This window comes from Exophiala dermatitidis, assembly GCF_000230625.1.
Source record: "Exophiala dermatitidis NIH/UT8656 unplaced genomic scaffold supercont1.1, whole genome shotgun sequence".
Taxonomy (NCBI): domain Eukaryota; kingdom Fungi; phylum Ascomycota; class Eurotiomycetes; order Chaetothyriales; family Herpotrichiellaceae; genus Exophiala; species Exophiala dermatitidis.
In genome coordinates this window covers 1,136,551-1,151,226 of record NW_008751646.1, presented here as the reverse complement: position 1 = coordinate 1,151,226, position 14,676 = coordinate 1,136,551, and the positions used below count along the sequence as shown (strand labels likewise).

The 14,676-nt window shown below is 51.9% G+C and overlaps 7 protein-coding genes across 7 annotated transcripts; 3 read left to right on the top strand and 4 right to left on the bottom strand.

The window, feature by feature from the left end:
• Positions 1-132: 132 nt before the first annotated feature.
• Positions 133-2,874, top strand: HMPREF1120_00415 (PAP2 domain-containing protein). Its single transcript, XM_009154413.1, has 3 exons — positions 133-805; positions 898-1,361; positions 1,471-2,874. The coding sequence occupies exons 1-3, from the start codon at positions 678-680 to the stop codon at positions 2,631-2,633; spliced, it is 1,755 nt and encodes a 584-aa protein (XP_009152661.1). The 5' UTR covers positions 133-677; the 3' UTR covers positions 2,634-2,874.
• Positions 2,857-4,402, bottom strand: HMPREF1120_00414 (uncharacterized protein; the record flags this gene model as incomplete). The annotated part of the gene is made up of 2 exons (XM_009154412.1): positions 2,857-3,686; positions 3,754-4,402. 2 exons carry the CDS (start codon positions 4,400-4,402, stop codon positions 2,857-2,859), a joined length of 1,479 nt encoding a protein of 492 aa, XP_009152660.1.
• A 478-nt stretch (positions 4,403-4,880) lies between these two features.
• Positions 4,881-6,491, top strand: HMPREF1120_00413 (uncharacterized protein). Its single transcript, XM_009154411.1, has 2 exons — positions 4,881-5,540; positions 5,621-6,491. The coding sequence occupies exons 1-2, from the start codon at positions 5,001-5,003 to the stop codon at positions 5,954-5,956; spliced, it is 876 nt and encodes a 291-aa protein (XP_009152659.1). The 5' UTR covers positions 4,881-5,000; the 3' UTR covers positions 5,957-6,491.
• On the bottom strand, positions 6,222-7,250 carry HMPREF1120_00412 (uncharacterized protein; the record flags this gene model as incomplete). The annotated part of the gene is made up of 1 exon (XM_009154410.1): positions 6,222-7,250. The coding sequence occupies one exon, from the start codon at positions 7,248-7,250 to the stop codon at positions 6,222-6,224; it is 1,029 nt and encodes a 342-aa protein (XP_009152658.1).
• Positions 7,251-7,363: 113 nt separating this feature from the next.
• HMPREF1120_00411 (uncharacterized protein) lies at positions 7,364-7,672 on the bottom strand (the record flags this gene model as incomplete). The annotated part of the gene is made up of 1 exon (XM_009154409.1): positions 7,364-7,672. The coding sequence occupies one exon, from the start codon at positions 7,670-7,672 to the stop codon at positions 7,364-7,366; it is 309 nt and encodes a 102-aa protein (XP_009152657.1).
• Positions 7,673-8,048: 376 nt separating this feature from the next.
• On the top strand, positions 8,049-11,492 carry HMPREF1120_00410 (uncharacterized protein). The gene is made up of 4 exons (XM_009154408.1): positions 8,049-8,243; positions 8,305-8,417; positions 8,476-8,990; positions 9,114-11,492. The coding sequence occupies exons 3-4, from the start codon at positions 8,923-8,925 to the stop codon at positions 9,739-9,741; spliced, it is 696 nt and encodes a 231-aa protein (XP_009152656.1). The 5' UTR covers positions 8,049-8,243; positions 8,305-8,417; positions 8,476-8,922; the 3' UTR covers positions 9,742-11,492.
• HMPREF1120_00409 (RalA-binding protein 1) lies at positions 10,817-12,842 on the bottom strand (the record flags this gene model as incomplete). Its single annotated transcript, XM_009154407.1, has 2 exons — positions 10,817-11,639; positions 11,689-12,842. 2 exons carry the CDS (start codon positions 12,840-12,842, stop codon positions 10,817-10,819), a joined length of 1,977 nt encoding a protein of 658 aa, XP_009152655.1.
• Positions 12,843-14,676: the final 1,834 nt, after the last annotated feature.

Below are 14,676 nucleotides of genomic sequence, written 5' to 3'. Positions count from 1 at the left end.
ATCACATACGATCCAGGGGTCGCCCAAAGCCTTCCGGACACTTGACAGGGCTTAGGGGGCTGGGAGGCTTGGTCGGGACCACAAAGAATCGGTATCACGGGGACGATTGGCTCTAGCGGTGCACCCAGGAACGTCTGGTCCAAGTTCTCTTTACCCATGCTTGCAGTGCCAGCGCCATTCCAGCCTCATCTGCCGCCTAAGCCCCCATGTCTCGCTAATATCGTCGCTACAATGTTGTACGACGCAATACCTGGCCAGAACTAGCATCCGCTTGACGGGCGGCTCGGACAGTCGCTTCTGGTTCAGCTCCGCCTACTAGTATTTCGTTCCTCGAGCCAGCCAGCCAGGCACGCGACACTCTGTTCAGCATGACTTTCGGATGTCAATGTCAGCCTTGAGGAAGAAAGGACAAGAATGAGACAAAGACACTGACATTCACATTCTTTGTCCACGGCATCGACTTGCTTTATTTTATTTTCGACAGCTTGAACCCTACCTTATGCATAACTCATCCAATCCGTCGACTTGAGTTGCTTTATTCACTTTCCTCAAGCAACAAAACTACAATAACCCAGAATGGCGGAATGATGATTTCCATGCTGTGCCCCAATATCACACCAGACACCTAGGTATCTTATCCATTACACATCGTATTATTTTTTTTTTCTGTGCTTCTCATGATGGACTGGTTGAACCGGCATCTCCATTTCGCTTCTTTGAGCACCGGCACAGGAACAGCAAGAAACAAGCGCAAGATTCCAACGAAAGCGCTCTTTTCCTATGTCGTCGACTACCTGATCATCATGTAAGTGTCAAATGCCTTCAAGAGATTACTACTGTACACTTTCAGCACGTCATGACCTTTCGGATTTTCTAACATCCCTCTGTTCTGTCCAGAATCCTGGCCATCATCTACGCCGCCCTCGACAAACTAGTCACCCCGTTCTCGCAGCACTTCTCTCTCAACAATATCTCCATTCAATATCCATATGCAGTGCACGAACGGATCCCAATCCACATCGCTTTGGTCTTATCAGGCGCCTTTCCCGCGGCCGTGATTTTGATATATACACTTTTTATTGACGGCCTGTTTTCCCATCACCACCAGCGAGCCCGATCCCGATTCAACAGATATACATTCACCGACCGCCTATGGGAACTCAACTGCGGCTGGCTAGGTTTACTGTTAGCCCAAGGCGCCGCCTTCGTCATCACAGGCACTTTGAAGAATCTATGTGGCAAACCCCGTCCCGACCTTATTGATCGATGTCAACCCCAGACGGGCGCTGCCGACGGTGTACCGTATGGACTGGTGACCAAGGCGATTTGTACACAGCAGGACGAGGCTATTATGCAAGATGGTAAGTGAGTGAATGACGGTCGCGGTAGTCATGAACGGAGTTGTCGTTCAACTATCTACCCCTTCTCTGTTCTCCTTTTCTTTCAATGCTGATTGTATTGTTCGTTTAGGTTTCCGCTCCTTTCCCTCCGGCCACTCATCCTCATCCTTCGCCGGCCTATTCTTTTTGTCGCTATATCTCGCCGCCAAACTCCACGTCCTCGACCACCGCGGCGAAGTCTGGCGAACAGTTATTGTTTTGATCCCCACACTCGCGGCATCATGTATCGCCATGTCGAGAATCATGGACGCCCGACATCATCCATTCGATGTTCTTTTCGGATCAGCACTAGGGATTCTCTGTGCCTGGGGCGCATATCGTCAGTATTTCCCGCCTGTAAGTCATGTGTGGGAAAAGGGGAGGGCGTATCCTATTCGGTCGTGGGGGATGCCAATTCGACGGCCGGTGCCGGGCAGGGTTTTGGTGGATGCGAGGACGTTGGAGGTTTTGGATGATAGGGTTACTGAGGGTGAGGATGGGTATGATACGAACACGGATGCGTTTGAGCAGAGGAGCCTCCCGCCGTCGGGGTACGGGTTGGAATCTACTGCTACTGCTACTGCTACGGCCAGTCAACGACTGAGACCGACTAGAAGGCAAAGGGATGGGCCGTTGGAGGTGCGTGATATGGATAATCTGGATGTGGATATAGATATGGGTGTGGATATGGAAATGGGGTATCTTGGTGGAAATGGCGGTGGTGGTGGTCGTCATATCCCTGCTGGTGGTACCTCATACCTCCAGCAACAGCAACAGCTATCCCAGCAACAACAGCAACGGCGAGAACAGTATCGACCAAAATATCCTCGCGTTCGCCCTGGCGCTCGCGTTCCTGTTCCCGGCCCAATTCCAGGTCCAGTTCCTGTTCCCGGTCCAGCTCCAGGTCCAACTATTACCGACGTTGCCGATACCACGAACAACACTACCACCACCAACACCAACACCAACGCTTTTCGAGAACAATTGGAGCAGAATCAACGCACGAGAGGAGCACCCGCTACTGCTGCTGCTAGTAGTAGTACTACTAGAACCACTGATATCGGTCCCAGAACCTACGGCCACGGCTCAGCGCAGCAAGCTTTGGACGTTCGAAATTACAATGGCCAACCTCATCCGCACGAGCATGGTGCATTGGCACAGCGTGAAATAGACGATGAGGAGGACGTGGAAATGGACGACGATGATACGAGACCGTTACATTCGGCATCGGCACGGGCACAGCTTGAGGCTTGAAATCTATATAGTTTGGCGTTTCTGTGGTATCGAAAATTCTTGTTTGGCATACTGGTACAGTCAGTGAAAAGGTTAACAGGATATATACCAGCCACGCTTCTACGACCGAGATGTTTTTGTCCTGGTCTAGTGTGCATGCTAGCCATTCAATGTTACAAGAACCCCATACTGACACATGCATTCACATCGGCTAATTCCACGGCTCGTATAGACTCAATCCTAATCAGAGTCGAATCCTTCTTCCCAACTTTGCCAACTCTCCCACCACGCCACCACCGGTGAGACTTCGAAATTCAGCAATGGCACTCTCAGTAATGTTCCTCTTGAGCAATCCGCTGCGCACAAAATAGTCCATGTAGCCCTTTGACTCTGGGACACTAAGACCCTTCAAGTCAGTCAGGTTGACATGGTCCAGACCAGACGACAGCTCCAAGACACGAGAGTCGGGCTTGCTATACGGTGCCGGAAGAGGGAAATCCGAAGAATCACCGCTCTTCGCAGTCCGAGCGCGTAATTGATTAACCAGCAATTCAAAAGTTGGATATGCGGGTGTATTGGATCCAGTGGTGCTGAAAAGGATCATGCCGCCGTTGGCAAAGGCCTGTTGTTGGCCTCGAGGGAAGAACAGCCCCAAAAACTGTCGCACCAAAGTAAGCTGGTGGGCATGGATGATTTCAAACTCGGCACTGCGGTATTTGCTAGGTCCCATCCAGTGGTCGATGTCGTCGACGGCCAACAAGACCGGCGGACGTGCCTTGGCGCCCGGTGCGCTGATTTCGCGCCAAAACACCTGCCATGCAGGCCATGCGAAGGTGTGGTCGCTCGCGCCAAGTTGGACAAGATCTTTGAGAGTGGCGGTGCCCTGTTTTAGAGGCAAGTGTTTGGGAAACTCGTGGTTGAATTTGAGACTCTTGAGCAGCGCTTCGTTGGAATTCAAAGCCCGCGTGAGCAGTGCTTGGGTCAAGTGCGGTTGTATGTATAATTGTTCTTTTGTGTCGTTGTCCTCTTGCTTTAGGGGTGCGTAAGACGAAGTGTTGTTAACGAAAGCTTGGGCTGAAAGACAAATCGTAACGTTAGTATTCGATCTTTAAAAAAGGTGCTGTGACAGATTCCAACTCACCTTGCGGCACATTCAGAACCAACCAGTCATTCATAAACGCCATGCTCATGGCCTGCAACCCGAGAATACTTTTCCCAGAAGCCTTCTCACCAACAACAAGATGTCTGACGGTCTTTTTTTCCGCGTTGAGTGCCTCGATATCGCGACCGAGTTTGATGGTTTCGGTTCGGACCAATGTAGCTGGCCGTCGGAACAAGCTCCAGTTCTGCGTGGTCTTGAAGGCCTGGCAGTCTCGCAGCTTGTCCAACAAAGCTCCGTCAAGTCCCAACACGTGTCCTACGTTTTCTTCATCGGCCATGTTTTCCTTGCTCCAGTTCTCCATCCCGACAATCTCAAAGGCGTTGGTGTTGCTGAGGACAATCCGATGTCGTTGGGCTCGTCGTTCCCCAATCGCCGGAGGCTTGGGTCGGTCTCGGGTTTTCTTCTTCATCCGCGCCGACTGTGAGGATCGGTGCTTTGCAACCTCTCTGCTCTTTTTCGCCTTCAGAATGGCATTGTTGGCCGCCACGGGACTGGAGCTGTGAAAAGACGATGCTGGCGCTCGAGGTAATGTCACACTGGCAATAAGAGTTGTAGCTGTGCCCATGGATTTGGACTGGCCCGAGATCCGGAGCCTGGATAGGCAGTCGGCGCATATGGAGAGAGACATGGCTTCTTGCTGCAGTGTCTCTCGAAGCACCGGCGCCGACACCTCTGCTGATGGGGTATGTGGTGGTGCTGAGGTAAAGCCTCTGGTGTTGAAAGTCAATGGAATTCGAAAACCGCGCTTGGCTGTAGGAGGAACTGGTAGCCCTCGTGATCTCACGTGATCGAGTATCTCAACTCGCTTAGTAAGCGGATGGAAGCCGAGACAGGTTACACTGCAGCTGTGGCTTGCCGCTTTACCCTTTCATCATGTCGCTGCTTCAAGTTTCAGTTGGGTCAACCATCAACGTCCTCCACATCCTCCCGGAGAAGGCTGGCCTGTAGTTGGGCTGGACCAGGCTCAGGCTGCTTGCAGATCTTACCAAAATGATTGATGCTCGTATACTAGACCAGCCAAGAGTAAAGATGGAGCCAGGAGTGCTGGTACCGTACGCGCAGACTCACGGGTGGCCTGAAGTGGATGGTTGATCGTTCACGAGGCTAGCCTTTGCATGGCCCACACCATGAAGTGTGTTGACGTTGGCAGTATTGTCCACCTACGATCGAGCAGACCTTGTAGGAGAATAGCATTGCCCTATTATACGAAATGAGAACAGTGGACCATGGCTGTAATCCAATACTGCACGGAAAGAGCGGCAACGACCTACTTAAATATATGTAACATGTATATATACACATGCCCTGGTCAGCTGCATAGTCGACATTTCTGCCGCTCTCCAATATATTGCACAATGACAGTAAAACCGCTCATCTACATCCTCCACGGGTCATGGCACGGTCCAGCTGGCTTCGATACTGTCAAGTCGAAACTCGAGGACCTTGGATATACAGTCGTATGTCCTCAACAGCCATCGACAGGCGCAACGCCTCCCACCAAGACCATGTACGACGACGCCGAGTTCGTGCGTGGGGAGCTTAAATCCCTAGCTGATCAAGGCCACGACATCTTGCTGGTGATGCATTCGTACGGCGGCGTCGTTGGCACGCAAGCGGCCGCCGGGCTGGGCAAGACGGAACGGCAGAAGAAAGGCCAAAAGGGTGGTATTGTGCGATTGTTCTATGCTTGCGCATTCATCTTGCCAGTAGGCCATCATCTCTGCGATGCCGTCGGTGGTCAACTGGCGCCGTTCATCAAGGCAGAAGTAAGTGGTTCCCTGGACGGTCATGACATCCAGAAAACGTGGAACTGGGTTGACCAAAGATTATTAATTCGGCGTCGTAGGAAGATGGCAGTTGCCATGTAATGAACCCCGAACAGGTATTTTATCAAGATTTGCCTGTCGATCAGCAAAGGCATTGGTCCTCTCAGTTGAAGCCCCAGACCACCATCTGCCAATTCAACCCAGTGACTCGGATCGCGTACAAGGATATCCCGGTGAGCTATCTGTATTGCGAGAATGACCAGGCATTGCCATTGTCTATGCAGAGGCGGATGGTCAAGGAATGTGGCGTGAAGGTGCAGGAATTCACATGTACAGCTGGACACTCTCCGTTTTTGAGTCAGCCCGAAACATTCGTCGACTTTGTGGTGACAGCATCGGAAACCATAGAAAGCTGATAGCCTCGGTGAAGTGGTTTCAGGAAAGACTATCGCACTGACCACAGGGGGATCATCCAAACGGAGAAGCAAGGATCCCTTTTCAATCGAACCAAGGATGCCCAAATGCCTTCTCCGTTGATCTGCCTTTCCAATCATACAAATCTTGTCATGTGGAGGAGTCGGCGCGACACCGGGGTGCATGTATTTGGCGAGTGGCTTGGCGCATGGTCGGTCATCATGTAGAAATAGGGGTATGTTTTGGCTGAACCCTATGTACTCCAACTCAAGCGATCTCTTCTATGCGACAAAGGCCCGGCTCATCGTGGTCAACACAATGACAATCGATGGGCGGGGCAAATAGGATGATGCTGCTGTAACCACACGCCCTCAGAGTTTTTCTAGACATCAAAGTATTGACACCGTTATTCTGCACGGAAGGGTGTGACATATAGGGAAGTGTGACACAGCAATACTCGCGAGGTTTCCCGTCGACATGAAGGAAGTATCCCAGATGCATCGTATGCTTGCTGCTCGAGAAGTCAATATCATGCAGTCGAAGTCGCACCTTGACCAGGTCGGGTTCATCGCCGGGCATGATACCATTCAACTTTTCCTCTTGTACAACGACGAACTTGGCCATCATCGTTGCCATGCAACTAGTCCACTCGCGCTCATTGAGTAAGGTTCCATGTAACAGCTTCAATGCCCGGTGGCGGATGGTATGGTTGCGACATTTCGTGGCCACGAAGAACAACGGAGGCAGGATGCCCAGCGTTGGTCCTCTGATGTTGGGAAGGTCTTCTTCCGGGACAGAAGCCCGTCTGTCGATGATGTGCTCACACCGCTCCAAAACGAGCAGGAAGTCGGGAATATATCTGTCATGGACTGTCGCGTCCTCCTCGGCAAGGGTGTGCAGCATAATGGTTGCCACGCGATGATGCAGACGAAGATGCGAGTACTCCTCTTCCTCAGTCATGCCATCGGACGGTGGACTTCCTGTGACTTGTAGCTCTACCAGCTTTACAGCAAAGCGGTCAAGTGCTCCAGCAACTTCTGCTTTGCCCACGGTATAGAATACTGGATCTGAGGTGACTCTCAAAACACATCGCAACAGTGATATGATGGCATCCAAGGCGTCCTTCCAGTTTGATATCGAGTGTACTTTCTCCAGGCCAAAATGAAGCTTGTAGAAAGGCGGGATCCCGGCAGTGGGCGGAGGAAAGTCGTCGGCGAAGGTGCAGGCTTGGACTATAAGTCCATCGATCATGGGCAGGTACACGTTCACGATCTCGCTCTTTCGAGATCCGCTCATGTAGATCTTGGGGATATTATCGCGCAGAATGCGGTGCGCCGCTAGGACATGGACATATGAATATGAGGTCTTCTCCACTCAAATCTCCACGGCCAGGAACAGCACACAGCAAGTCATGCAACCTCGACAGACAAGGTGGCTGGATCGGCGGTGCTGAGGAGGTGCATCGCTATGCTGATATGCACCATGGCACCAGGGTCCAGCTCTGGTCTGCGGTTCGGGGCGAGGGCGAGGTCTTTGACGGTGGACCGATGTAATGGCGCCTGGATTGTGCCCAGGGCTATCAACCCGTGTCGAACGGCAGGGTCCATTTCACCGATCTGGGGGGCAATTCTTGTCCAGAAAGGCGTCGAGCTCAGCTGAAACGTCGAGAGAAGAGCAGACCCGCTATGCACAAAGTAATCATAGTTTGCTTTGTCCATATCCGAGTCGAATCGAGGCCCAGTTGGTAGTTCGAAAATGCGAGCAACGGGAATCCTGTATCCTGGACAACTGGACTCCAATCTTGCTACATCTCTGACAACCTGGCTTGGTTTCGTCACATTTGACCCGTCGTTTTTTGCATTTCAAGCAGCCGGTCAGCACCTTTGAGTGCCATCTTCGTTTCCGAGGACCGGTGCCGGCGACGAGTTTCTTATCCTCTGGCGCCACGGGTGAGAGCTCTGCCATCATTACACATTTTGGGCGAAGACAGTTCTAGCCAAGAATTGTGAGGATAGTAGAGCTCGGTCGGCTACCAGCCTTATAGGACCGTCGTTGTTGGTGTTGAGTTTGTGGTAGGGTTTCCGAAGGGTTCCCGAAGAGATAAAGCTGCCAAAGTCAATTCAGTTATAACCCAGTTTAATAAGGCAGGATGAGGCTGCGTCTGGAGTCTGGCATCCTCACTGCTAGTACATTGTACCGTACGTCGGGCCTCACGCTACCCTCTATACCTAGCAAGGCTAGGTAGACAGTTCAGCCCGTGGGGCCTTTTCGCAACGTGTGTTCTAACTGGTATGTCCCATACACGCAAGTCGACCGTCTCATGCTTATTAGTAGAGGCTGATTTATACAGCACAATCCGCTAAACTGTAAGGCGTCTCGATAGGGAAATGATCGAACGGTCTATGAATAGTGAATGTAACATGCAACGACCACATTGGATATACTGCAGGGAGCTGAAAATGGGTGAGGACAGGTATGCGGTAGATCTCAATGCTGATTGCTTATCTGCATTTCCTTATAGACAGGGGTTCCAGAATAGACATCAAACCAGTCAGAAATAACCGTTGGTACAGCACAAGGATCATTCAACCGAGAACAACTTTCAAGGGCGTCGACAATGAGAGTGATGTGTCGTAAAGGGCCCCGAGGGATGCGAAACCCTGGCTTCCGAGCCTGGGTACTTGACAAGGCTCGGTCAACTCCGCTGAGTAAGCGCTCGAGTGGGAGACCCTGCTAAAAGCGGCATCAGAGAAAGTCAAAAGTTCTGGACTGCGGAGAAACTCGACCCGACGATCCAACTTTTTTTCCCAGGCCAGACGCCGACACCAACATTGAATCCAAACACCAGCATACAAACCATAACACCCACATTGTGCATTGCCTCTAATATTCCCTCCGCTTGTTTTTCTCCAACAGACCCTGCGCTACGAACAGCCACTGCAACAGATCAGAAACTGCCAAGTCAATCATGGTCGACACCACCATGGCCGAAGGCGGCTCATCAACGTCCAAAACCAACACAGAGAAAGAAAGACCGTAAGTCCCAGTCCCGCTCTGTTCATCATATCTTGATCGCATTGATGTACTCTGACATGAGGCCTGGCCTGTCATTGCCGCTCAAAAACCATATATGCTCACAAATTCATGTTTCTTATACAGATCAACAACCGTTTCAAAACCCACACCCTACACCTTCGACCTAGGCTACCTCACAGCCACGGACCCAAACCCCCTCCCCCCGACCTCAACACTTCTATCCCAAACCTATTCCGAGCGCAACGAAACCCTCAAGACCATCGCACGAGACGGAGCCCAAGTCCTCCTCAACACCCTCCTGACAACATGCACAATCACATCTACCCCAGACGGTCTCGTCATGTCACTTCCGGCCCCCACCAACCCATTACCGCGGTGGAAACCACTTCCGAAACCGAAAGCCCCCACCAAATGGGAACTGTTCGCTCGCAAAAAGGGAATTGGCAAGTACGGCGGCAGTCTGAAGGGCGGCGCGGCGCTCGAGGAGCGCAAGAAGAATTTGGTCTATGACGAGGAGAAGGGCGAGTGGGTCAAGAAATGGGGGTTCAAGGGCAAGAACAAGCAAGGGGAAAACGACTGGTTGGTCGAATTGGATGATGATAAGCTCAATAAAGAGAAGGACAATGAAGGTAGTGGAAGGACCGTCAGAGGGGAAGGGAGACGTGAGCGTTTGGAGAGAATGAAGAGACAGGAGAGGAGGCAGCGGAATAATGAACGGAGAGGGAGGAAGGGCGGAAGCAAGGTGGGATAAAAGTCATGCCAAAAGTTTTTTTTCTCTTTTTCGGACGATAATGAAATTTGGTTGTTGGCCGTCGTCCTCGGCGCTGGCCCTGAAATCCTCTACCTAGGTAACATGGGCATTGACTCCGTGCCACGGCCACAGCCACGGAACCGCTCCAACAACAAGCAAGACAAGACCAAAGAACTCGGTTTGGGCTCTTGGCTGTGCTCTGCTCTGTTAGGCGGCAGCACCTTGTGCAGCAGTGGAACTGTTACGTTACTCTCGACTGCACCACTGGCACCAGACTATTTAGTCACTCACGCTTCGCGGTCTCGCTCTCGTCTACCTTTCCAACTAAGGGCTAACGTCCAGAGAAGTGGCTATTTGCCCACATGTGTGGAAGGGAAGGATACCAGTCCGAGTACCATTCAGGGAGACCGACTGATCCAGCGGCGGGGACTTCATAGTCCAGACATACGCGATATTCCCATGGATTCAGGGAAAGAATTACGATAGTGTCAAACGCTGCATGACAGCGTGGGAGTTCATCTACGCTCAATGGCCCGTAACTTGAAACTTGAAACTCCTGTTCATTTGGGTATCAATCTCTGCGGAACTTGAAGGGCAAGCATCTTGAACCTCTCAGACATGAATGTCTAAAGGGCAACCGCTTCCTTCCTTGCTGTTCCCAGCACCACTGCTCCGTTTCCACCTAATCGTACATGAGAAAACTGTCCAACGCTCCTCCAGCTCCAATTTGTGTCTTCCAGCTCCGCCACTGTCTCCACTGTCGCTCTCGCTCTCGTAAACGTCATCAATCCAATGCAATCGCAGATGCCAGGTTTTCTGTGCCTGTAGTGCGCAAACCAGCAATGCCAAGTCAAAAATCAAGGGGTGGTAATACAGAATTTGTTTTGGGCCGGATGGCGCCAAAAGAAGAAATGACAGTCGCAAGCCGCCGCCCCATCAAATGCAGAATGCAGTATGGCATCCCAGAACCAAGATAAATGCATCATCCAGAAGGCCCCCCAGGTCGGCGATAACCTTTTGTCCATGTCCAAGAAGGTATGGTTTGCAGATGACACAAAATACCAAGGTATTCGTCTCACATCCTTATGGGAGAAAGCCCTGTCAATTCCGGCAATTTTTGATCCAACGACAACGCAGGAGGTTCTGGGGTCACCACTCTCGGTACTGTCGGTACGCTTTGCGTAACAGCATGCCCACTGTCGGCTCGCCGTCTTGCGCCACCCTCCGAGGACAGACTCCTTTGCTTTGACTTGAGCATGGTCGACTTGCGTTGTGCGCCTGCATCCGCGGTCCGTGGCGGCATTGGGGCTTGCGGTTGACTGCTTCCACTGGATGAAATCGCCCTTTCGTCGCCCGCCGAGTCTTCGGCTTCGTTGATGGACCCTTCGCGCTCGTAGCGGTATTCCTCCTCCAGGTATTCTTGCTCTGTCCAGCAACCCTGCCAGCAATTCTTCCAGTCCATAACCAGAAATTGAAAGCAAAATAAATCGATCTTCAGACAAGGTTGAAAGCATATGCACAGATTTCGAAAGTCCATTTTGTTCTTGTCAGCATAGTGATTCAGCAGGCTGAGATGGCACGTAATGGCGAAGAGGAGGTAATAGTTGAACGGCGGAAGCCGGGACAATTCGTCTTTGAGGAGCTGAGGTGCTGAGGTAGCGCCCGCGCACTGGCTAGAAATCTTGCTTTGAACCTCCCTGGGGAGAATCTCGTCCGGCAACTCTCGCAACCACGACTTGAACAAAGACCCGATCGTATTGATGTCGTAGAGCTCAGGCTCGTCAAAAAGATTGATATCGTACTCGGTGTCAAAGCGACGTTGCCAATGTTTGACGTCCCGGCCACTACCCGGGATTCGATATAATCCTTCTTCTTCGGCACCGTTCATGTTCAAGTAGCTGCGCGAGTGTTAGCCTGGTGTGAACTTCAGGAGATACTGATACCTACTCAATGCACCGCCATGGCAGGGCAGGCATCCAAAATTCGGTTTTGTCCTTGGACAAATCGAGGCGTCGAGCGATCCGAGTCTTGCGAGTTTGCTTCACAAGTGGCAGATTGATGGTGGTACAAGTGTAATTGTCATCGGTGACGAGTTCGCGTTCGGTGCTGCTCGCACTCCTGGTAATCTTTCCGAAAAAGCCTTTGCCGGCCTTCCCCAGGCGGTCACCCATGCCCTTGCCTGTTTGACCAATATTTGAGAGAATCTGAAGTGTAGACCCTTCCCTGAAGGAGTGCGATGCAGGCATGCTCCCTGCTAGTCGCTCTCTTTTTCCCGCACTTGACTCGTCCCGGCGATGACGATCTGCTGAGTGGTTACGCATCGGCCCACTAGCCTGACTGGCCAACACCCTTTCTCGGTGATCCATCATCTTGATGGGCGCAGTTCTGGGAGACGGTTCAAGATTGTCGCTAGTCTGGTGCGTCGAATCAATTTGAAGTGGCCCGGGTGCTGAGCCCTTGCCCTTCGGTGTCTGTTCGTCGAGTTTTAGAGTCTTGGTTCGTGTCAAAATCCCGCCCAGCTTTGACCTGACCTTTCTGCTTGTTTGAGCACCCTCCGAAGCTGGTTGGGGAGTAGCCTCCGAGGAAGCAGGAGTGTTGCCGGCACTTGAGTTCCCAGGTCCCATTTTTGATAGTTCCGGCGTCGAGCCTTGCTTCTGCACTGAATGAACAGATCTATCCTTCGAACTTGGTCGACTTCTTGTGCCTGGTCTTTCTCCACTTTCTGGAATGCTCGATTCGGAACTCTGAAGTTTGTGTGAGGATTTCGAGGCCATCAAGTTTGAGAAGAAGCTCTTGGATGCCTCGCGTCCATGTCTCGGCGACTGAGTGACTGGTGAAGGAGGAAATTCAGGAATTGCAGTAATCGTAGGAGAATTCGGCCCCGGTCGCTCACCCTCGTCACGAATATCCTGCGAAGTGGAGATCGGATGCATAATGGAAGGCGTCGAAGGTTCCTGTAGAAAAGGTGACCCGGGGGGGGACTCGGGAGTATGAGGAGAGCCAGTCGATCTCGGACTCAGAGTCGCCGGTGTAAGCCCAAAAACATCCTCATTATTCTTGGAGGACAGGTTGAGGTAAGGCGGAGCCGAGGCTTTAGGCATATCCGCAACGATTGAGATATCTTTCACAGGGGCTGCTGCAGATAGCCGGCGGTGCTTTCGGTCGGGGTGTGAGTTGTTTGCGCCAGGTTAACGGGACCTGGATGCTGCCCTCTCGGGTGAACACCCTGTCTGTGCAACCTCCTTTGCGTCGGGCCGGTTTTATGGCAATGTTTATCCAAAAAGATGCGTGTAGGAGGGGATCAGGCGTACAACTGAGGCGTGTGGTTGCGGTCGTTGATGGCGCACACCTTGCCTGGGAAAAGGGGAATTCAACAAGTCATCTGGCAATAATATATAGAGCTAGCCTGTCCTCCTTCTTTTTGTTCACGCAGCGCGTGAAGATGCCTGTATATTTTGGTCCAAGATAGGATCGGTATAAAGGGTCTATAGGGCGCGGGTATAGTTGAAGGATTCGCGGAGAAGTCAGCCCAGTGATAGCGTCGGGGATAGACAGGCCGACTTCGGTCTTTGGTGATACGGTGTAGGGTGTTTGGATCAAGCAATCTTCATAGGAGGGCAGAGCCTGAATGTGTGACAGGCTGGCTGTCAAAGTCGTGAGGTGGCTTGCGAGGAGCGCGGCTGACAAAGGAGGAAGTGATCAAGTTTTGAGGGAGTGACAGGAACGTAGGCTGGATGACAAGGCGGTCAATGCTCCGAACAAACACGCGGGGACAGACAGGGCAAGTCAAACAAATAGCAAAACAGCCAAAACCAGGACCAAAGGATTGCTGGTCTATACGAGTGGGATTTTGGCAGATTGATCAAAGCAATGCAGGACAGTGTGGTGGTGGTAGTGGTGGTAGTGGTGGTGGCCAGATGCAGTGGCTGCGCGGATGGCTCGCGGTGAAGCAGAGGTGAGGACAGGAACAGTTTAAGCTCGTCGATAGCGGCACGCGGTGCACTACTACCAGGTACCGCTGCTATAAAATAGCAGCGCAGTCGAGCGGTGAGCCCGCAGGTGTCGTAGTAGGGGCTCTTAGGGGCAACCCTAGCCTGAGTGCGGAGCTCGAGGCCCCGAGTCCTGCACTCGTCTGCCAATGGGACCGCCAACCTGGAGCTGGAGCCTAGATTGTCCCTCCTCCCCTCCCTCCGACCTACCAGCGCCTGGTCAGTGCCAGGCACAAGGCTAAGGAGGCCCGTGGGAATTTACCTGATGCCAGTGAACGCCTACAACTAGCCTAGTGCTGCTTGTAGTGCTATTCAATTTGCAAGTGAACACATTATTACTCGATACTATCACTTTTATTTAGTCAAGCATAACAAAGTGCATGTGTCAGGAAGATTCACTACTGCTCTTGGAGAATCCTGGAATTGATAGAGTGCAGGTGCAGTGATAGTGCAGACCGGGGTGAGGCCACCTTCAAGACCCTCCTTCTTGTGGTCGCTGTATGGACAAGAAGTACTGCGCTGCATTTGATAGCCCCAGCTGTTGCCTACTACTGCCTCAGATTTACCATGTTAGCCTCCTCAGCCCTGTCCTAGACTTACTAGTAGCGTCTACATCTTGTACAGGCATCTGGGCAGGTAAGGGTTCATGAGAGGAAATATTCGAACATCAAATATTCCTTAGGACGATATGAAGAGAGACGGGATAAGATGTGTAGTAGTGGCGGAAGGCCCCCGGACCGTCTGGGGACGTGCTGCATGACATCCAACAAATCCCGGTACCTTGCGGCTGCATAACGCCACGGCACAAATTACTGGCACATATCATTTGACTCCGAGTCCTTCAAGTTCAAGTTGTACGTAGCATGGCACTCCACGGAAATCCAACACACGAGTCCAACACCGAGTTTGGCTCAACACACTACTCAAAAGTTCATAGAGGCCAGCT

Bases quoted from the DNA above. Each gene is read 5' to 3' on its own strand.
- HMPREF1120_00415 (XM_009154413.1), top strand. From the start codon at position 678: ATGATGGACTGGTTGAACCGGCATCTCCATTTCGCTTCTTTGAGCACC. The intron at 806-897 runs GTAAGTGTCAAA...TGTTCTGTCCAG, and splicing joins GTCGACTACCTGATCATCAT to AATCCTGGCCATCATCTACG. The intron at 1,362-1,470 runs GTAAGTGAGTGA...TTGTTCGTTTAG, and splicing joins CGAGGCTATTATGCAAGATG to GTTTCCGCTCCTTTCCCTCC.
- HMPREF1120_00413 (XM_009154411.1), top strand. From the start codon at position 5,001: ATGGCTGTAATCCAATACTGCACGGAAAGAGCGGCAACGACCTACTTA. The intron at 5,541-5,620 runs GTAAGTGGTTCC...TCGGCGTCGTAG, and splicing joins CGCCGTTCATCAAGGCAGAA to GAAGATGGCAGTTGCCATGT.
- HMPREF1120_00410 (XM_009154408.1), top strand. From the start codon at position 8,923: ATGGTCGACACCACCATGGCCGAAGGCGGCTCATCAACGTCCAAAACC. The intron at 8,991-9,113 runs GTAAGTCCCAGT...TTTCTTATACAG, and splicing joins AACACAGAGAAAGAAAGACC to ATCAACAACCGTTTCAAAAC.